Source organism: Nicotiana tomentosiformis, chromosome 11, assembly GCF_000390325.3.
Source record: "Nicotiana tomentosiformis chromosome 11, ASM39032v3, whole genome shotgun sequence".
In the NCBI taxonomy this organism is placed as follows: domain Eukaryota; kingdom Viridiplantae; phylum Streptophyta; class Magnoliopsida; order Solanales; family Solanaceae; genus Nicotiana; species Nicotiana tomentosiformis.
Window position 1 is genome coordinate 269,680 of NC_090822.1, and position 22,849 is coordinate 292,528.

The 22,849-nt window shown below is 35.4% G+C and overlaps 2 protein-coding genes across 2 annotated transcripts; one reads left to right on the forward strand and one right to left on the reverse strand.

Annotated features, from left to right (window-relative positions):
• Nucleotides 1-688: 688 nt before the first annotated feature.
• LOC104104436 (nucleotide-sugar uncharacterized transporter 2-like) lies at nucleotides 689-6,444 on the forward strand. Its single transcript, XM_009612522.4, has 7 exons — nucleotides 689-1,228; nucleotides 2,449-2,600; nucleotides 2,689-2,897; nucleotides 2,990-3,083; nucleotides 4,598-4,764; nucleotides 4,890-5,060; nucleotides 5,886-6,444. The coding sequence occupies exons 1-7, from the start codon at nucleotides 1,156-1,158 to the stop codon at nucleotides 6,166-6,168; spliced, it is 1,149 nt and encodes a 382-aa protein (XP_009610817.1). The 5' UTR covers nucleotides 689-1,155; the 3' UTR covers nucleotides 6,169-6,444.
• A 3,631-nt stretch (nucleotides 6,445-10,075) lies between these two features.
• Nucleotides 10,076-14,271, reverse strand: LOC104104437 (auxin efflux carrier component 2). The gene is made up of 7 exons (XM_009612523.4): nucleotides 13,100-14,271; nucleotides 12,647-13,018; nucleotides 11,770-12,028; nucleotides 11,301-11,386; nucleotides 11,044-11,201; nucleotides 10,844-10,920; nucleotides 10,076-10,437 (listed from the first exon to the last, which is right to left on the reverse strand). Exons 1-7 carry the CDS (start codon nucleotides 14,043-14,045, stop codon nucleotides 10,371-10,373), a joined length of 1,965 nt encoding a protein of 654 aa, XP_009610818.1. The 5' UTR covers nucleotides 14,046-14,271; the 3' UTR covers nucleotides 10,076-10,370.
• Between the last annotated feature and the right edge of the window lie 8,578 nt (nucleotides 14,272-22,849).

A 22,849-nucleotide genomic window follows, 5' to 3' on the forward strand; every position in this document is an offset into this window, starting at 1 on the left:
TTGCCCGATATATCCAGGGCTACAAACTCAAGTTTAGAAAGATTTGACATTATTTAGAAAAAGAAAGTTCGTACCTCTGATACTTTCAAAGTATTTTCTCGAGACGGCAGAGTCTCGTGCTGATAACGTGTTATAAAATAAAAACTGTAAAGTAAAGACAAGTATAGAGAGAAACTGATATATTATTCAAACTTCAAACTTATGTACATAATGAACTGAATTCTCCTCTATTTATAGAAGAAAGGAAGCTGCTACTACAAGCTGCTGCTCTAAACTATTGGGCCAGATATAGATAATCTTCTATCATGGATAATATTTATCCATAACGGAGTACCGAAAGGATAAGCTTCTTCAGGAGGCTTATTTCCAATAGAGTACTAAATAGATAAACATATTTATGGCGGAGTCTCATATGAATAAACTTGTTCAAAAAACTTATTTACAACGGAATATTAAATGAACATCTATAATATAATATATTCATAACATAAGAAATAATTTTAGACATATTTGAAGTTAAAACCTCATGCAATCAAAATATCTAAAGGTGGTCCTACAACAAGTAACGACCCACTTGACCTAATCACTTAAAACAGTGGACACAACACATTAATTAAGGATAAGTTTTAGCCTTTAAATCTCAATCGCTTTCTCTTTTTATGATTGTGTTCAACTGTCCTGTCGGTGCATGCCCGTGATTTTCTCCTAAACAATTCTCTAACAGTGTGAAAACTGCAGTACCCGACGCTATATCGGTTGTACATACCCTTAGTACGATGGTACTTCTACGCTTTGCTAGTTGCACCTAACTCCCTACTTAACGAATATTCTATTAACTGGTTTTACCTCAATCACTCCGCTTAACGTGCCTTCCCCGACAAAACCCTCTTTCTCTGTGTCCATAAATATAAGTTGTAAAAAAAATATATATTTGACATTCCCACTTTACTTTTGAAAATCTTGAAAAAGAATTAAAAGAAAAAAACTGTTATTTTGAGCTCACTCTTCAGTGAAACAGAGATTTTGGGTGTATCCTGATTCAGTGCATGAGTTGAAAATTAGGTGTAGAAGCCAGGTACAGAAAAAGTGTGTGTGTGTGTGAGAGAGAGAGAGAGAGAGAGAGAGAGAGAGAGAGAGAGAGAGAGAGAGAGAGAGATGCTGGGGTTTTTGATGAGCAAAAATGTGAGGAAAATACTGAAGAGGAAGGACAGTGATGCTGGGGAAAAAGGTACACCTCTTCCTTCATTGCATTCCCATTCTTTCTTCTTCTAATTTGAAGATTTATTTACCCAAGATTGCATTTTTATTTATTTTATTTTTCCTTATGGGGCTTTACTGTTGGGGATTTACCATTTAGCTAAAATGTGTATTCTTTTGCTGTTGTGCCTATTTTTTGTGTTTTGGTTAATATTTTGAATTTAATGATTGCTTGGGATTTTTGTGGTTAGAATTTGGGAAATTTTTTCTGGTTATTTCTTTTCTAGTGTTGACAAAAGTTCTGGCATTCTGTTGTTGAGGGATTTGGTTCTCTTTGAGGGGTATATTTGCACTTGAATTCTTCTTTTGCTTATCTGTAATCATTATGTTACTGGCTGTGATTCAAATTGGAGCTTAAGCTACTTTGTATTTTAAAAAGAAGGAACTTTTGTATGGTAATTGAGGTAACAATGAATCTGAAGGGAGGCACTTTATGGTGGTTTAAAGAGAGGGAGAGAGAGGAAAAAGGAATACCATAGCAACATTTTATGGTGGTTTAGTAAACCTCGTTTCTTTTTGCTATTTGGTTGTTTAGGATTTTGAAATTTCAATTTAAGTAGGGGCCAATAGGTAACAAAGAGTGCGTATGCTGATGCCGATTTCTAATGGGTCTCTACTGGTTATTCTGATGGGGTTACTTCTGGTACTATCAATGGACTCAGAGTTTCAGATGGTGCTAGCAATTGGAGGCAAAGTTCAACAAATTTGTTGCCATGGACCATGAGCTATAGGCATGGACAAGCTCCTATACTGTTGAATGACATGTAAATGATTCATAAAAATGCAAAAAAAAAAAAAGGAAAAAAAAAGGAGAAAGGCATTTTGAAATAACTTCCTTCCATCACCATTATAGTTTAAATTAAATGTAAACAGGAAAGGCATTTGGACTTATATTTGTCAAGTGCTACTTGATTCTGTAGTTCAGTTTGAACTTCTTTTTGTGATAAGTAATCACAGTTTGAACTTTGAAGCATGGACCAACGAAGTGCCTAAGATGGTCTCATTTAATAGAAAATGAGCATTTATTGATGTGCAAAATGAAGGACCATTGGTCTGAAATTTATGAACAGTTTCCGTCTTTACTTGAAATGTTATGAATACTTAAGCTCTTTCTTCTACAAGAGATTTGATGTAGATGGTCTAGTCCATTGTTCAACAATCTGTTTCTATGTTTCTTTTTCTTTGACGCAGGAAGAGCATTGGAGGAGGTACGAGCCTCTTTGTTTAGCAAGTTACGATCATTTGGAGGTGGAAAGCGTCAACAAGCTACCTTATGGGGGCCTACTGTTGCTCTGACATTCAACTTTTTTGTTTCTGTTAGTATTATATTAATGAACAAATTGGTCAGTCTACTTAACCTTACTCTAATTCGAAGTAGATATTACATCTTTTGGAGATTGTAACATTTGCTTTTCCCTTTTCCCCTTCCAGGTTCTTGTTACAGTTGGATTTAATTATCCGATTTTCCTCTCTTTCCTACATTATGTCTGTAGCTGGTTGATAATGGCTATTCTTAATGCTCTATCCATCCTTTCCTTGTCGACCCCATCAAAATCAACAAAATATTCATCGTTGCTGTCTCTTGGTATAGTTATGTCACTTTCTACTGGGCTTGCAAATGTCAGCTTGAAGTATAATAGGTGAGACCTACAGCATCTACTCCATTGCTTTCTCCTCGAAAATCTTAAAAGGTCTTGTTTCCTGATAGTTAACAAGCGCAATATATTTCCAGTGTAGGATTTTACCAGATGGCGAAAATTGCAGTAACACCGGCTATTGTTTTAGCTGAATTTGTTCTCTTTCGGAAGAAAATTTCTTTCCTGAAGGTAATTGCTGCTTGCTGTTAATATTCAGTTTATGCTGGTAGTCTAGTGGAGAGCTAGGTTTTAGTTGCATTATGCATTGTTTTTCTTTCCATATATCATTAATATTCTTGGAAAAACTTCCTACTTGTGCATGCCTGACTCTGTCAAATCTCTCCATACATGCAATTCTGCCTTTTCTATTTGATTTCTTTATGTGGAAGAGTTTTATTCCAAGGGGGCCAACCTCTTCAAAGCTAACAATAATGCAAATGATATTCCCAGTAAAAGACATTTCATCGATACTTCACATATTAATTTTTCACATCCCAGCTCCTAAAAATTGATGAATTCAGAGTCTAGTATATATACCAATGGTTGTACAAGTTTCTTCTTAAAGTGACTTTATTAATCAATGCCAACTAGTACTGAACTAAACTGTTTCAGTCCACTGAAATGGAGAACTAACTCGGTAGATATCACTATCTAATGTAACTAAGCATTACTCATTGATGTGCACAAGTAATTCCGATTATCAAACATCTATTTCCCCTTGATTTGCACATTAATCTATAACCCGAAGTTGATGAGTTTATGTAAACTGAACATCATTAAGAAGAGGGAAGAGGAGAAAAGGTTACCCAAAATCAAGTATTAGATTAAGTGCATTAACTTATAATATGACAGATGGATAAATCAGTAGCAGTTTCATGTTAAATTGCGGCATAAGCAATACAAGCTGAAATAAAGAAAGGATATCTTGATTGGTGTCCTGTATGTGAATTAGATGACAAAATGGTTCGTCACTTCAACATAAGGGCTGCTACTCATGTGCATTAAAATTTGTTCTCTTTCTCTCTGAAAGGTTTCATGCTTCTAGATATTTCAAACAATCTTAGTTTGACAATCTTAGAGTTTGTTGAGAAGGACAAGGGCTGCTGTAGAGATGAGGTGAAGGATGTGGCCGTAATGTCAGCTTGTATCCTTCAAGCATTATGTAATATTTGTCAACATCTCAATTCAGAAACCATCTATCAAATTTCTACTACTATGTTAGTAAACAATCTGTGTCAAATTGGTCCATTTTTCTGTCTGTGTGCTGTATGGCCCTTGAGCACAATATGGCATATTGATCTTTTGGATGTGTTGGAATGTATGAGTAAGATTTCATTTAAACCCTTTGACTGTTACTTTAGAATAGATGAGATATGCTGCTAGGTGAGACTTGTTTTTTATGTTGTGTTTTTATCAAAAGAAAAAGGCAAAAACAAACACCATAGAAGCTCCTAGTCTATCACAAGCTGAGACAGATATTTGAATCTCATCTATTTACCTGCTTGGCTTTACAACCTATAGATGTGCTTTAATTGCTAGTTATCCTGCTTTGATACGGCATAACCCTATTTGCTATTTAATATAGGTAAGCATTTTATGATAACTGATAACTATGGTCGGTTGTTGTCCAACCCTATGATTTCTCTTTGATCTGCATCTCCCTTAAAAAGAAAAATGATCTTTACCCTGCTGGTATGTTTCAGGTGCTTGCACTCACTGTTGTATCTGTAGGTGTTGCTGTTGCTACGGTGACAGATTTGCAGTTTCACTTCTTTGGTGCTTGCATTGCAGTAGCGTGGATAGTGCCAAGTGCAGTTAATAAAATACTATGGTCCAATCTCCAGCAGCAGGAGAATTGGACTGCCCTTGCGTATGTTCCTAAACTATTGTGAATGATTTGCTTCTTTTATCGTTATTATTTTTAATCAGTTCATTGTATCTTGGTAGATATTACATCCGTAGCACCTAACGTCAAATTTGCAATTCTGGTCACAGGCTAATGTGGAAGACCACACCAATTACATTGTTCTTTCTGGTGATGTTGATGCCATCACTTGATCCTCCCGGCGTCCTTTCATTTAATTGGAACTTTTACAACTCCACAATCATTGGTGCCTCGGCTGTTCTTGGCTTCTTGCTTCAGTGGTCAGGTGCTTTAGCACTCGGGTATGTGCTTTGAGGCATTTACAGGCTTCCGCTTTCACTTTGTGTCCTTAGTTCTAACCTTCTGAACTTGTCTTTGGTTTGTCTGATGTTTTCGGTTTTTCATTTCAACTGATCGACTAATGTTTTAGATTTGGAGAAGCAAACAAAGAAAAGAAGCCAAATTAATTAGTCAATATAGATCAAACATTAGCTTAAGTTTCTTATATGTAGTCTGCCGTAAAACACACAAGCGTTTTGTCACATCCTCTGTGATTTCACCACGTAATTTTGCATTCTTCCCACATAGAGCAGTGTCTTTGTATATTATCCCACAATATACCTGATTCTCTGCTCATCAACCTTGTGGTCCCCAATTCGTTAACCCCAACTTGAAAAGAAGCAGAGATCAAAGCCTGAGGGTATTTTTTTTTATATGATAACCTACATGTACCAACCTCCACCCCTCTCCCTACGAGCAACAATGGCCCTCTTCACTTTGCACCCTTAGTGACTCGAATCCCCAGCCTCAAGGTTGGAGGTGGAGGGTGCTTTCCGCTTGAGCTGCCCTCTCTTGTCCAAAGGCTGAGGGTTGTCAGACAAAAAAAAAAAAGAATAAAGATTGTGGGTAGAACTACTAGATAAAGATTGTGTTGGTAATACTATGTCTTTGTGCTTGCTTGGTACAATGAAAGATTATTGGAGTATGCCCTTCCAATATGACTTTTCTTTCAAGTCTTAAAGAAAGTTAAGTTGATCTTTCATATGCATTGCTACTTCCTTTGCAAATTGCAAATTTTCCTTATTATGCTTCTAATTCTGTACCTTCTTTTCTTTGTTTTCCGATAGGGCAACATCTGCAACGACCCATGTTGTACTTGGACAGTTCAAAACATGTGTCATTCTTCTTGGGGGTTTTCTTGTCTTTGGTTCAAATCCCGGTCCAACTAGCATATTGGGGGCAATTACGGCTCTTGTTGGAATGTCTTTCTACACTTATCTTAACTTGCATTCACAGCAGCAGTCATCCAAAACATCCTCCAGACAATCTCCATTCTCTCTATCCAAGTCAAAGCTCGGCAAAGAAAGTGCAGATGGTCGGGATGGAAGTCGTGCTGATGAATCTGTGTAGTTAACTGCATATCAACAGAGTAAGTTTTGTGACTGGAGAGCAATTCACTAACCACGGTTCAGTTGTAGCATTATTTGTGAGAAAATTTTTCCTGGTAACAAATGATAGCTAACATGAGCATTCTATGTAACACTATGAAAAGTTGTATATTGAAATAGCTTGTTCTGCAGAAGCAATGTGTATCACATAGTTCTTTCTTATTCTGATAAGCAGAAACCAATATGGATGAACTTGTATACTATTTTTTGTTTGAAAAGTACTCCCTTTATCTCAAAATAGTTTCTCTTTCTCGCAAAGTCAAACCACAGATGTTGAGACAGTATTTAGTATTTTTTTCTTTAGTTAATTGATCCTCGATAACTTTACTTTGTGCCTCACATCTCTTACTTAGCAACAAAAGAGAACATGCATGGGTTGCAGGATTGTGTAAGCCCAGGTGCAAACTGTGGCACGAAAACAAGGGCGAAGTGTATGAAATAGCCACTATTAATGCCTGTACTTATTAGCCACTGTTTCTAATGAAGATATTATCCTCTGAAGTTTGCAGTTGCACTACTATACGTGAACTTTTAGGATATTGTGTCCTAAAGTTTGTACTGCTACACATGAACTTTAGGACACTGTGTCCTGAAGTTTGCACTGCTAAATGTGTACTTCAGGACATTTTCAAAAAAAAAATAAAAAATATATTGCCCAGATCACAGAAGTTCCAACTTTTTTCTATTCATAGTCACATGTTGATGCATAACTATCTATCGTAAATGAAAGAAGGAAAAATGAAGCAAAAAGGAAATAAAAAGAAGTATAACCTACATGGAAGTAAAAGTACCAAATAACAAGGACAAATAACAAGAAGGACGATTACAACTTTTCCATCAAACACCTTCACATACAAAATAATAAAAAATTTATTCCGTTGTACATATGTTGACATAATAAAAATAGAAAATCTCTCTTCAAAATTTTCAAGTTCTTACTCCAGTTTTTTCTAGAGTTCACCTTGAAGGAACCGTGAGATTTTTTCAAAATTTTCAAGATTTTTCAACCCTGAGTTCCATATTTGCTTTCTTTTCCTCTTCACCCTCCCCTTTCTCCAATATATATAATAGAAATTAATTAAAAGAAAAAAGTCTTTTCGTAGTTAGAAAGGAACTTAAAATTTTAAGGCCAGTATACAACAACCATAGTAGAATTTTATAGACAGCCTATGTGTACTTATTACACAAAATATTTTCCTTGAATTACTAACTAAGAAACTTCTCTCGTTGCAAAGTGTGTATTTAACCACATGGCCAAGAGGTCCTGCTATTTGGAATTTGTCACCTCTCCTGTTTACACAAACTCTCTTCTTTGAGTTTTATTGAAGACATGTCTCAGAGATTGCAGGAACTGGGTAAAATCTCAATCTGAATGCACTTCTGCTTTTCTTTTAGAATATTCACTGACAATCATTTTACAAATCTGTACTCAAGCTATAATCTTAAGCCTTTCTTTCGCTGTCCACGTGAGGCTGTAAAATACTGTGATAATAATATATTGCAATTTCCTAAGTCTTTAAGGGGACGTACGTACTGGATTTTTTTAATAAACAGAATCGAGTCACTAAATCTTTTGGTAACGTCGAAGAAGAAACTGCATGCACAATGGATTTAAATTCTGTGCACAAATATTGTATACCATCAATTTATATTAACCTACAACACCGTATAACTCTTCGTAACAAACTGATAGTACTATAACCTACATATATAATAATATAATAACCTGCTATTGTTTGTTAAATAATTAAATTGATGGTAAGTTACCGTCATTATACATTACTTAATTTACTTGTTTAAGTTAGAAGGGAACAATGCATCCTTTTCTTCTAACGGTTACAAAGTCTTAACGAGTTTTTATAAAAGTGTGCTGTTGTCGTGCTGGTAAGATCCATTTTGTTCAGACTTGGAGGAACATTATCACATGCATTGTTTGTAGGCAATTGATAATAAATTGCTACATAATTTGATTCAGAAAACGCCTTGTTCTTTGAACTAATTGATCAGAAGAATAGATTGACCCAATTATGGCCAAATGTTATTAAGTGTTTTGTCAATATCAATAAAACATTTCTTGTTTGGATGGTTTTTGATGGTGTTTGCCATTAATTAGTTCGTTTTCCTTTATGATTGAAGCTTAAAATTGTGAATATAGATTTTGTTTAATAAGGTTTATCATTAAATTACTCCGTCCGTTTCGAAATAAATGTTTCTTTTTGCGACACAACATACGTTTAACTCTTCGTTTAATCTACCTGTAAGTGAAGCTAAAATGTTGAATTTGAAACATGGTACAGATTAAGGTACAGGCTTATAGCACATAAATTTTAGGCACGAATACTCTCTAAAGGATTTTTGCGACTTGTATCATGCCTCAAATAACATGATTTCCTTAATAAAGTGAAAAAATAAGCATATTATCTATCACTTTTGTAGTTACTTGAATGTATTAGGTCCAAGAAACGAAAATGCATGCATGTCAAAGTGCAGTGGGTATATATATTTTAATTATCACTGCAATGAATTTTGTGCCATGAACGTACAATATTTGGTGATTGACGTGGATATACGCAAGGTAAATATTTATTTGAAGATCCAATTGACTTCAACGGAGTAAAAGGAAATTTCGCTCTTGGAAAACACCTATAAGAAAATTGATACTTTGGTTAAAAAACAAAAAGGAGCCTGATGCACATCGCAAGGTCTAGGGAAGAGTCTCATCCCAAGGGTTATGATTATAAATAGCTTATCCTACTGCAAGCATTAATGACTGCTTCCACAATATGAACTCGTGACCTATAAATCACACGAAAATAATTTTGCCGTTGTTACCTTTTATTTTGGTTGTAATGAATTAAAAAAGAATGTTCAGTTGAGTGTAGAGGTTTAGATTCAAAAGTGTCCAACTGTCTCGTTCCTACTAAAAGTGTCACATGATAGAGCAAATTAAAAAATTATCAAGATGCTTGAAACTCAGAATAACAAGTTTTTTAAAGAGGCAAATCTCGGAACAATGCTCTGAAGCTAAATTTCTCTTCTCCCTAGTATGATTATCCTTTATTATTGAATTTAAGCTTTCACGTGCATGTAGAAGTTTTAAGAACTCAGATGGTCAAATAAAGCCAACATAGCCGGAATAAAATAAATTGAATAAATTTCCGTAAAAATGAAATAGAATCCACCTCGTTTAATTTGAATTTTATTTTATTTTAAAATAAATTTTTGTCATGCTTAAACTGTACAAAAAGTAGAACAATCAGTATTTTTTTTCTTTAGTTCAATTACCACATTTTGTTACTTTTAGTAGAAAACTCTTCACCATAGAAACCGTCTATTCTTTTTTATTTTTTGAATTGGAGGGAATCTCTTTATTAAAGAAGTAGAAACTTCCACTTCATTTTATTCGTTTACCGCTTGTGTGAAAAGAGAACATCTTTTGCTTTCTTGAATTTAAAAAATTAGTTGACTTTGTTGCACCCACACACATCAATGTATCTTTGCTTTTGTTTATCATTAATTCGAGTTAAATAGGAGTAAGTAATTTTATCCGAACCGTTGGGGCTTCTAGAAGTGAGAAAGCAAATGAAGAAAAATATATACACGGTAGAAACTTTTTAATTTTAATATCTTTATAGAAAATGAAAAGGGAAAAAAACACAATCCCTTTTCTTTCTCCATTGTATATAAGAAAACGTAGGTTGTGATTTAATTATAAATTTGATCTATTGGCCTGTATTAGAGTACTTTTGGAGAACTTTTCTTCTTCTTCTTTCTTCTTCTTCTTCTTCTTCTAAATGAACAGGTTAATCAGCTGCACTAATGCTATACCTTTGCACTAGAACATTTGAGCGAGACAATAGTGTCAAATGTTTAGATCTAAACTAAAACTTTGATATTAGTAAATGAAGTAATAATACATCAATAATTCTACTATTGACCAGTTCATCTTCCTAAGCTAACTATGGTAACAGCAATTAAATTACTACTACAAAAAAGAATTAAAATAAATTAATGCAGTTTTTGTATAAGAAGAAGTCCCAATAGCCACATGCAGGGGAACACATAGTTGTTTCCTGTTGTCTTTCTTCCCTGAATCCACTGCCTTAATTATTTCTTGGATTCATTGAACTTGTCTGTCTCTGTTCCCCATGTCTTCACCAAAACTTAAAGCCCAAGAAGCACGTAATAGAGTATTGTAATGGGCAAGGCAACTAGCATTCCAAATATAACCCTGCCAAAGAACAAAGAAAAATGAGAATTTGAATAATTTCGTATATATTTTCGAAACTATAACTTTTGTTTTATGTAGCTTTGTAATTCTATTATGCTCTTTTGACTTTTGAAAGTTGATTACAAACATCTTTGCAAACATTTGGAAGCCAAAAAGGAAAAAAATTGTGCTATATAAAATGATTCTCTAGCACTAAGCTCCAGCTATGCGCAGGGTTCAGGGAAGGGTCGGACCATAAGGGTCTATTAATTGTACGCAGTCTTACCCTGCATTTTTGCAATAAACTATTTTCACGGCTCGAAATTATGACCTTCTAGACATATGACAATAACTTTACCAGTTCGTCAAGGCTCCCTTTCAAGTCTAACATAACAATATTTTGATAAAATTTATCGTAGAAACTTACGCGGTGCTAAGGATGTCGGGGTGGACGTTGTATTCTTTTGCGAACACAAACGGAACAATGCCTTGGGGAAGAGCAGCCTGCAAGTTATAATAATGGCAATGTTAATTTGAAACGTTTTGATCACTAGACTATCAGTGCATAGAAGTTAAACGCGTAAAATATATGCGCAGATTTCAGATTATAAGGAAAAATTAATGTACCTGAACAATGGCTACATGTAATAATACACCGCGAAGGCCAATAGCGATTGAAGTAGCTGCAATGACTGCAGGTCCTGTTAAGAACCTTACTGCCATTGAAAATGTGGCAACAGATTTCCCACATGCTATGATCTTTGGTTGTAAAGCCATGAACAAACCTATATTTTAAAGCAATTAGTAAAAGATAATGTAAAGTTTATAAGAGTGTGCATTTTTTTTAAAAAAAAAAAATATTATACTAAGACAATCATATTTACCTAGACTGAACATAGCCATTCCAAGACCAGCATCTGATAGAATTGAGATTGATCCTTTCACTATGGAAGGCATTTGAATATTCCATCTGCACATTTTGGACACCAACATTAAGGTTGTAATAAAAAAGGCAGCCCGGTGCACTAAGCTCCTGCTATGCGTGGGGTCCGAGGAATAGCCGAACCACAAGGGTCTATTGTACGTAGTCTTACCCTGCATTTCTGCAAGAGGCTGTTTTCACGGGTCCTCCGTGATATTTTTCTTTTATTTTTAAGAAAAAGGAATTATTGTTAATCTAGACAACTTGGAACTATTAAGTCATGAAGTGGATTAGAGACACCCTTAGGTGGCCAAACTCATTCCAGCAATACAAAATAAATGAAGACAATTCAGATGGTTTTAATTATTTCATACATTAAAATATGTAGAAACATTTCAATTAATTGGTAGAAGAAGGAGAAAGAAGTAGACCTGAATGAGACCAGAGACCAAATGAGACCTAACAAACTTGAATATGTGTTTGGATTTCTTATCAATTTCCTCCACACCATAATAAGTATAAGCCTTGTCATAACACTAGCAGGAGGCATCTGTTGTTTCTTCTCTCCTTCTAATTCCATGTCTACTTTCTTCTGGCCAGAGAAAGGAGAGCCATTTCCTGAATACTTGGAACCTTCCTCAATCTCTATTTCTTTATCTCCAATTGCTTTCCCAACTGGACTTGCATTCTCTATCAAATAAGAAAAAAGACAATGTAAAAAGATGATAAACTTAAAGAAATCTTCAGTCTAGCATATACATAAAATGTTTTGTTGCCCAAGCTAAGTGGTTAGAAGGGAAGCCTTGTAGCAACGGTAAGGTTGCATCAAGGTAGGCTGCCTACATTATACCCTTGGGTGCGGTCCTTTCCGAACCCCGCGTGAAAGCAGAATGCTTCGTCCACCGGACCGTCCTTTTAAACCAAGCGGTTAGATTCATTAAGCAAGAGGGATAGCCCTCTTCAATCTCAAGCTTTAATTTTTATATACCGACACTTTAATTATTTTTACACAATTAAGTCACCTAAAAGCTACTACAGGTAGATATATGTGTTCTTAGAAAGTGAAATTAGTAACATGCAAAACATAACAGATTAAGTGCTGTAACATATTAATAAATATGTAGTAGTATATAATATTTTAACTGTATTATAAGGTAAATCCTTAATGATTGAAGAAGGTCAACTAAGAAAAAGTGAAGAAGAAAGGACTAAATAGGAGCCAAAAATGTCAAAAAGGACAGAAAATAATTAATTGTATGTATGCACTAGAGACAAATTTTGAAGATGAAAAAAAGGACTTTAATTTACCTCTTGCTGCAGCTATCTCTTGTTGAAGAACAGCCTTAGATGCATCAAGAATCCCAAGTTCAGTTGAACCAGATTTGTTAACTGCATTTCTATGATTACCTTCAGATGTAGGAGATGCACTTGAACTCCAAACAAACATATGAAGCTCTTTATTATTATTATTATTATTATTATTATTATTATTGTTATTATTCGGCATCGGCACTGGCACTGGCACTGGCACTGGCAGTGGCACTCCGCTCCCACTTCCCACTTCCTTTTTCCTTTGCCCTGCAAACATTGGATTTGGTGGTGGATATAAAGGTGGTGCTCCTAATCCATTAGCAGAAGCAGTACTACTACTGTTGAATAGCTCCCCGCTCATACTCCTACCTGTCGAGACATAATATAAATTAATTAATTAAAAGTATGATCTTTGTAAATGAGATGATCACACAGTTTAATACTACGTACCTCCCCTTGTCTTCTTGTTGGTTCCAGTCTTCAACATATCCTCTTCAAAATTTGAGGTTCTTGGAGTTGGCCCTTTAGATGATTGCAAAGAGAAAACATCCCCTCCAAAACTATTTGTATAACCATGCTTTGGACTTGCTGTTTTACTAGCAAACATAGCATAAAAATCAGTCTGATTAAAACTAGATGCCCTAGGAGTTGGTCCTCGGGACGATTGAACAGAATAAATCTCAACACCAGTTAAATTCGAAGCTCTTGGAGTCATATTATTTGACTGCAAATGTGACTTGTTGTATGATGAAATAATAGAAGAAGCAGAGGACCTTCTTACAATAACATGCAATTTCCCATCATCTCCTATTTCAGCATCAGCTTGTAATGGTTCACGACCATTAAGAGAAACAACATCTGATTCAACACGAAATGAAGTTATAGAAGCAGCTGTCTCAGGAAATTGCTCACCAATTAATAACTTAGCACCTCTATACTCAAACATAAAGAGCATAAGTGTATACCAAATTACACTTTGCATAACCACAATTTGAACCATAAGATTCCCTGAGAAATCACCATACATAGCTTTAAGCAAAGGAATTCCCATAACTAAAGTGTTTGGAAGTGTTGATAAGGAAAAAAGAGTGATCATCCATTCTAAACTACCATTTTTGGTCACGGCTTGCCATACGAAAAGTGCGCTAAGAATCACAACTTTTTGAAGTGAATCAGCAGCAATGAAATGGTAGTTCATAGCATAAGGATCATTGGTAGAAATGAAGTGAAAACCAAGCAATGGAACGGCAAAAACCGCCACGAATCGATTGATTCCAGAGCATTGATCTGGTGTGAAGATTTTCCACCAACGGACTGAGCCATAAGCTAAGATCATAGCAACATATAATGGTATAATTGCAGCAAGAACATCATATATGTCTTTCCCATTAATCATGGCTACTAGCAAAATTAATCTCAAACCAAGATAGAGAAAGAAAGAAGAAAAGGGATATTATGAAAGTGATATAAAGGATTTAAGAGAGATGAAATGAATAGATGGTCAAGAAGGTGGGGATATAGACTAATTAATGAATTAATTAACTGCTCGAAATAGAGAGAGAGAATCTTATTAAATGAGTCTTCACTTAATCTTCCTCTTCATGGGATTGTTGCAAACGAAAATCAATGCAAACGTTGACAAAGTATTCCCTTGGGTAAGTGGCGGTGTAAATTTGTTTTGTATTCTTTTTGAAGGAGGTTTACGTACACACTACACTCCTCATATCCTACTTGTAAAATTTCATTGGGTGATTGTTGCTGTTGTTATTGTTACAATACTCTTTTTGAGAGGATTTTAACTTATATATAGTGACTTGTTTTTGTTCTCACTAGTGTAATTTAAGACTAGTGAGAACTTTAAAGACTATCATATCCATGTTCCTGTCACGACCCAAAATCTCACCCGTCGTGATGACGCCTATCTCAATACTAGGCAAGCCGAAAATCTCAATAAACCACAATTTCTCTCAAGATTGAAAATATAATATTTAAATACAATACAAACATTCCCTAAAACCTGGTGTCACTGAGTACATGAGCATCTAATATGAATACTAAGTCTGGAAAATATAATCTATAATAGTCTGAGACCAAATACGGTAAACAAAGAGATAGAGAGTGAGAGACAAGGTCTGCAGAGCACGGCAGCTACCTCAAAATCTCCTGAAAATCAACCGCGCAAAAGGATTAACACCCGCTATGTCCGAAAATACCTGGATCTGCACATGAAGTGCAGGGTGTAGTATGAGTACAACCAACTTAGCTAGTAACAATAATAAATAAGGAACTAAAGATAGTAACGAGCTACACAGTTATGGTTCATTTCGAGTAATTCCAGCCAAGAATAGACATGCTATTAAATCTGGCAGATTAATGTCAAATCAATTTTTATACAGTTCCTGTTCATGAAATCCGTATATCAACAATCTTTCAGAGATTTTTCAAGAATGACAAATAGCAACTAAGTGCAACAACAAATGGAAATCAAGTACAACCTCTTAGGACAACAATCACTCCCTGGGCTCCCAACCCTCAGCACTCTCTCAATGGGTACCCGCGCTCACTGGGGGTGTACAGATTCCGGAGGGGCTCCTAAAGCCCAAGCGCTATAATCTGCACGGACAACTCACATGCTGCACGAATAACTCACGTACCATAATATAAATATCTGGATCCGCACGGCCAACTCACGTGCTATAGTATAACATAAGGATCCGCACGGCCAACTCACATGCTGCACGGCCAACTCACGTGCTATAGTATAATATAAGGATCCACACGGACAACTCACGTGCCATAGTATCAATATCTCACAATCAGGCCCTCGGCCTCATTCAGTCATAAATCTCTCCAGTCTCTCGGGCTCTCAATAATCATGAAATCAGCCCAAACAATAATGATATGATGTATCAATAATAATAACAGAGACTGAGATGAAATGTACAAGTAAAAATTGAGACTGAGCAAATATAGCATTTAGCAGGCAATTCAATAAGTACACGACCTCTGTGGGTCCCAACAGTACTATCACATAGCCTAAGCATGATTTCTAATATGATTTACAGTTTTTATCAATACATAGAGAGCATATAGCTAACAACAATTTATTCAACTTTACGGTTTCCCGGGACGCACCAAGTCACAATCCCCTTGGCGCACGCCCACACGCCTGTCACCTAGCATGTGCGTCACCTCCAAAATAATTACATGATACCAAAATCCGGAGTTTAATACCCTTAAAACCAGATTTAAAACTGTTACTTACTTCAAGCCGTGAAATTCTTATTCTGCAATGTCCTTTCCTCGTGAATTAGTCTCCAAACGCCTCGAATCTGGTCATAAATAATTCGTTTCAATCAATAAAATTCATTGAAATTAATTCCATAAGAAAATAATGATTTTTCATAAAAATTCAAAAATTAGCTCAAACTTCGCCCGTGGGGCCCACGTCTCGGAACCCGACAAAAGATACAAAATTCGAAAGCTCATTCCACCACGAGTCTAACCATACTAATTTTACCAAAATCCGACATCAACTCGACCTCCAAATCATCAAATCTTATTTCAAATCCCTAAGTTCAAAACCCCCGATTTATACCTCAAAAATATGTAATCTAGTCGAATTATTCGATGATAATTCAATATTCTGGAGTAGAAATGATCACAAGGGACTTACCTCAAGTTTTCCCGTGAAAACCTTGCTCAAAATTGCCCAACCCGAGCTTGAAATGCCCAAAAATGGCAAAAGTTCGGAACTCCTCTATTTTTGTACTGCCAAGAGGTTTTCGTACCTGCGAAAACTTGGCCGCTTCTGCGCCAACCGTATATTTGGAAAAAGTCCCGCATATGCACCTTTGCTCGCATTTGCGCCCCTATTTGCGCTCCTGCGTAAGCCGTTTCTGCGCGCGTCCCTCCGCATCTACGCTCACGCAGGTGCGAAATTTCCCTCGCACCTGCGACCACTGCCCCACAGTCCATTTGCGCATCTGCGCTTGCCAGGCTCGCTTCTGCGAGCTCGCACCTGCGATGGAATTTCCGCAGGTGCGATTGCAGCAGAGGGCAGAAACTTCAACTATTTCTTCTAAGTCCGAATTTGATCCGTTAACCATCCGAAACTCACCCGAGGCCCCCGGGACCTCAACTAAATATACCAACAAGTCCTAAAACATCATACGAACTTATTCGAGCCTTCAAATCACATCCAACAACACTAAAACACGAATCACATATAGATTCAAGCCTAATGAACTTTGAAATTTTTAATTTCTACAAACGACTTCGGAACCTATCAAATCACGTCCGATTGATCTTAAATTTTGCACACAAGTCATAAATGACATAACGGAGGTATTTTAATTTTCAGAATCGGATTTTGACCCCATATAAAAAAGTCAACCCCCCGGTCAAACTTTCCAAAAATTCAACTTTCGGCATTTCAAGCCTAATTCCACTATGGACCTCCAAATAATATTCCGCACACGCTCCTAAGCCCAAAATCGCCATACGGAGCTATTAGAATCATCAAAATTTAAATCCGAGGTCGTTTACACATAGATCCATATCCGGTCTATTTTTCTAACTTAAATTTTTAATTATGAGACTAAGTGTCTTATTTCATTCCGAATTCCTTCCAGACCCGAACCAACTAACCCGATAAGTCATAAATCAATTGCAAGACATAATTTGAGCAGTAAATAAGGGAACAGGATTATAATATTCAAAACGACCAGTTGGGTCGTTACAGTTCCCATCTAGTATGTCATAGTATAATATGCAACGTAAAAATAATTTGAGTTTAACTAATATACTCCGGCGATGATATGTGCAGATTATCCTTCTTAAAAAGTACTAGGAATTTACTATAAAGGTATATATATATATATATATATATATATATATATATATATATATATATTAAAGGAATAAAATTTGCATTGTATTTAAGTCAAGTGGCAAGCTACTATAAAGTCATTTGGTAATTTAAGATAATATTTGTAATAACATTTAATTTAATTTAAAAGATAAGATTATTTTTTAATAAATGGAAAGATAGTAAATAAGATTCTTTTGAATCTGAATGTAAAGAAAATGAATATTTTTCTAAGGATACAACCTACTGCCATATCTTAGCTAATATATATATTTTTTTAAAAATTGAATTGAAATATAAATATAACACCCTATCTTAACTAATTATGAAGATACAGACGGAGGTGCTATCAACACATACTAATACTACTACTACTACTACTAAAGAAATAAATTTTGCATTGTGGTTAAGCCAAGTGGTAAGCTATTATAAAGCTACTTGGCAATTTAAGATAATATTTAATAACATTTAATTTAAATTAAAAGGCAAGAATATTTTTTAATTTAAATGGAAAAATAGTAAATAAGATTCTTTTGAATTTGAATGTAAAGAATATAAATATTTTTCTAAAGATACAGCCTACTGCCATATCTTAACTGATATATTTTAGAAAGAAATTGAATTGAAAGATAAATATAATACCCCTATATTAACTAATAATTATAAAGATACAAATGGAAGTACTATCAACACATACTACTACTACTACTACTACTACTAATAATAATAATAATAATAATAATAATAATAATAATAAGGACAACAACAACAACAGCAGCAACAATAATAATAGTAATAATAATAAGAGACATAATTTATATATCTTCTTATTTAATTGTTAAATCAAATCAACTCAAATATTATCCAAGCTTTTGAATTGATAAACAAAACAAATCAAATTTTAGCTAAGCCTTTGAATAGGAAAAAAAAACTACAAGGACAAAAAAGATACCTTGAGTTTTTGGTGAGGTATAAAGTATGAGCGTATGCATTTTTATTTTTTTTATCTATTATTGAATTAATACTAAATAATTAATTATATAAACATTTATATTTGGAAAATAATATAGAAAGAGGGGGTAGAGATAGTGTTAGAAAATTTATATTTTGAATTAAGTTAAAAAAAATAAAAATAAATAGTAAATAATACTCAAAAATATGATAAATTTAAACATTAATCTGGGTAGTAGAATAAAAGAATAAAATATATAAAAAATTTATTATAAAAGACCACATTTATCTATAATATATTATAATGGGTGTAGCTGACATGGATATGAATAATTCTACGTTATGCATAACACAATTACATGGACAAGAAATTATAAAAAAGATAAAATATGTAAATAAATAATTTAATGTAGAGATATATAGAAGGATAAGACTTATTTGACTTTTGAGAAGAGAAATTTTGTAAATAATAACGAGAGAAGTCATACTATATGGATAAGATACGTATTTAAAAATATTATAAAAGATAAAAGTAAAATAAAAAACATAGACAATTGACACAATTATAAGAAACAAATTTAAAGACCTGCTTCTCTCTAGGTGCTGGTTAGTCTGACGTGCACCCTGGAGTCCCATGGGAAGGGGGCGAGGTCGGGGAAGAGGAAGACCTAAGAAAAAGATACAAATTGCTTTTGGTAGTGTTGTGCATGCTCAATCCAAAGTAAATGCTTCAACATCCAAACAAACAACTACTATAAATCCAATAGAGCAGTTACCCTTATTGGAACCATCTTCGAGCTCAACAGTCACGATCCGACAATAGATGGAGCCGGTGGAAGGGGATAAAACACCAGATCAAGTGAGATCTCTGACAGAGGGTGAAACAAACTCGATTTTAGATGAGGCTCCGATAGTTAATCTGCCTATTCAGGCATGAGGTGATAAAACCCCAGTATAGAGTAACCTAGAAATTAAGGAAGCAAATCACCAGATTCCTACATAGCAAGAGCCACCTACGAACAAACCTAAATCAAACTCTTTATTTGCCGAAAATAGAGATGCGAAAAATGGTATGACCTTAACCTATTTTTCCCTTCAAATTGCTAATGGAGAAACTATAGTGCAACTAGATACATCTGAGGTAGAAAAGGAAGCGGAAAAATGGAAGAATGCCCTTATTGTCTATGTTATGGGCGAGACACCAGGGTATTCCCTAATGCATAGGGATATATCCCATATGTGGAATAACATAGCTACACCGGATTTGTATCTTCATGAGGAAGGTTACTATGTGGTTCGATTTCAAGATGCTAAGGATATGAGCGAGATCCTTTTCTCTGGACCTTACACTATTCGAAATCGACCAATTATTTTGAAACCATGAACTCCTGCTTTTGATTTTAGCCAGGAGTTTATGACTGAGATCCCATTATGGGTTAAGTTCCCAAAATTGCCTATGAGTTGCTGGGGATGTGGTTCCTTGGGAAGAATAGATAATGCTTTAGGAAAACCTTTGTTTGATGATGAGTGTACAACTAAGAAAACTAGGATTTCATATGACAGAATGCTAATTGAAGTGAATGTTTCCAAGCCACTACCTGACAAAATCACAGTTATGGGGCCCATTGGACAAAATTTTCAACAGGAGGTGGAATTTGAATGAAAGCCCCAATTTTGTCCTTAATGCTTAACTATAGGACATGTCTGCTCCCTGAAGAAACCTGAACAACATCCGTTGGAGAGTCAAATACACAATAAGAGAAGGGGCGAACAAAAAAAGGTGGTACAAGAATGGAAGCCTAAAGAAGTACCATAAACTAGCCAACCTGTGGACAAACAATAAATAGATCATCTTGAGGTAGCTCAACCTAGACTAGTTATTAATGAAGGCAAATATCAACAAAAAGAAGTTGATTCACAACTCCAAGTAGCAACGCCAGATGGAATAGTTGGGAATGTTTCTAAAGGCAAGCAGCAAATGTCAAGCCCTGAATTGAACCTGATCAACTTCCCAAAGTTGAGTGTTGTTATAGCTAGCAAATCTAAGACTAGAAGACTAAGACTTTGCAAAGAGAGGATCGGAGACCAGACAAGTTAAGCCTCCAGACTTAGGAGGTAAAACAAATTCTCAATGGCTTGGCTTATATGAAACATTAGAGGTGTAAATAAAGTGTACAGATAGAGAGAGTTAAAGAAGTATATAAAGTAAGAAAATATCAAATTAATAGGGCTGCTGAAAACCATGGTTAAGCATCACAGATGTCCACAAATTGCTAATACTATTTCTCCTAATTGGGGTATACTTAATAACTACTATTTTGCTGCTAATGGAAGAATCTGGCTGATGTAGGATCAAGGACTTACAATGTAACAGTGCTGAAAATTGAAGCCGAATTACTCCATTGTGAAGTTAGGGGTTTCTCCTCTAAATTCAAATGTGTTCTGACAGTTGTCTATGGGTTCAACACTGTGAAGGAAAGGATATCTTTATGGGACACTCTTTAAAATATTTCACACACTACTACCTGCCCATGGTTTTGACAAGAGTGGGTTGCTATAGTGATGAGCACCCTCCACTTCCAACCAAGAAGTTGTGAGTTCGAGTCACCCCGAGAGCAAGGTGGGGAGTTCTTGAAGGGAGAGAGCCGAGGGTCTATCGGAAACAGCCTCTCTACCCCAAGGTAGGTGTAAGGTCTACGTACACGCTACCCTTCTCAGACCCCACTAGTGAAATTATACTGGGTTGTTATTATTGTACCTGCCCATGGTTAGTGTGTAGGAACTTTAATGCAATATTGTATGCTACTGATCGAATGCGCTGCCATCCAGTGAGTTTCAATGAAGTGAAGGATTTCTCAGACTGCATTACTGCCACTCTACTAAGTGAATTATAATGGAAAGGAGAATTCTTCACATGCTCAAACAAACAAACAAGGATCTGATAGGGTTTGGAGCAAAATTGATAGAGCATTTGGTAATTGTGATTGGATGATGATTTAGGGCCATATTGTCCTAGAATATGACCTCCCTAACATTTCATATCATGCCCCAATGCTGCTGATATTGAATACTGTGAATCATAACATTAGAGTACCATTCAGATTATTCAACATATGGAATGATCATGCATAATTCTTGGAGCTAATAGATGCCAACTGGAAGAATAAGTTTGCTAGAGATCCTATGCAGAATGTGTGGATCAAACTAAAGGCTCTGTGACCAGTCTTCAGACAGCTGAATCAAAGAGAGTTTCAATCCACATCATTGGGAATTGAGAAGGCAAGAGATGAATTACAATGTATCCAAGCTGCACTTGTAACTAGGTATGATGATGTTCTGGTGACTAAGGAGAATGAAGCTCCGATGAATCTTGAAAAATAGAATCTGTTTGAGGAGAGTATCTTAAAGCAAAAATCTAGAGCCCAATGGATACAGTTGGGGGGCTTCAATTCCAAGTATTTTGCTGCAGTCATGAAAAAAGTAGCCAAAGGAAGCAAATCATGGAGCTCAAATCCCTTTCAGGCGCTAAGCTAACTGATCCTAAGGAGCTTAGAGATGAGATTGTATCATTTTACAAGGGGTTACTGAGGACTTCTAGTACCTCACTAAAGGCTGTCAAACAAAGTTACAATGAGCAAGGGACCCAAGCTAAGTCATGAGCAACAAATTTCCTTGTGTGCTCCAGTTACTGACCAAGAAATACTCAATGAACTTAGTTCAATTGAAAATGATAAATCTCCAGGGGTGGATGGGTACAATGCTTATTTTTTAAGAGGGCATAGAGTATAGTAGGTCCAGAGATTATCATTGCTGTAAGAAGATTGTTTGAGAACGGTAAGATGAATATAGCTTTTAATTGTAATTCGCACACCTTAATCTCTAAAACCGATCACCTTGCTACTGTGAAAGAGTATAAGCCCATTGCTTGTTGTACTGTTCTGTACAAAATTATATCAAAAGTATTTTCCTCAAGACTACAAAAAGTTATTGCATCAGTAGTATGTGAAGCACATGCTGGCTTTATTCCAGGCAGGAAGATATCTGATAACATATTCCTTGCTCAAGAACTGGTAAAGTCCTATACAAAGAAGACTATTTTCCCTAGATGTATGACAAAGATAGACCTTCAAAAGGCCTATGATTCAGTGGAATGGATATTTATGGAGTAGGTCCTAGATGAACTTGGTTTTCCTAGACAATTCACTATGTGGACCTTAGAACATGTGAAGACAGTCAATTACTCTATATTGATTAATGGTGAATCAACAGCCCCCTTTGATGCGGCTAAAGGACTATAATCGGGAGACCCAATCCTCTCATTTCTCTTTGCTTTAGCCATGGAATACTTAAGCAGGAAGCTTAATGAGTTAAAAGGGAAT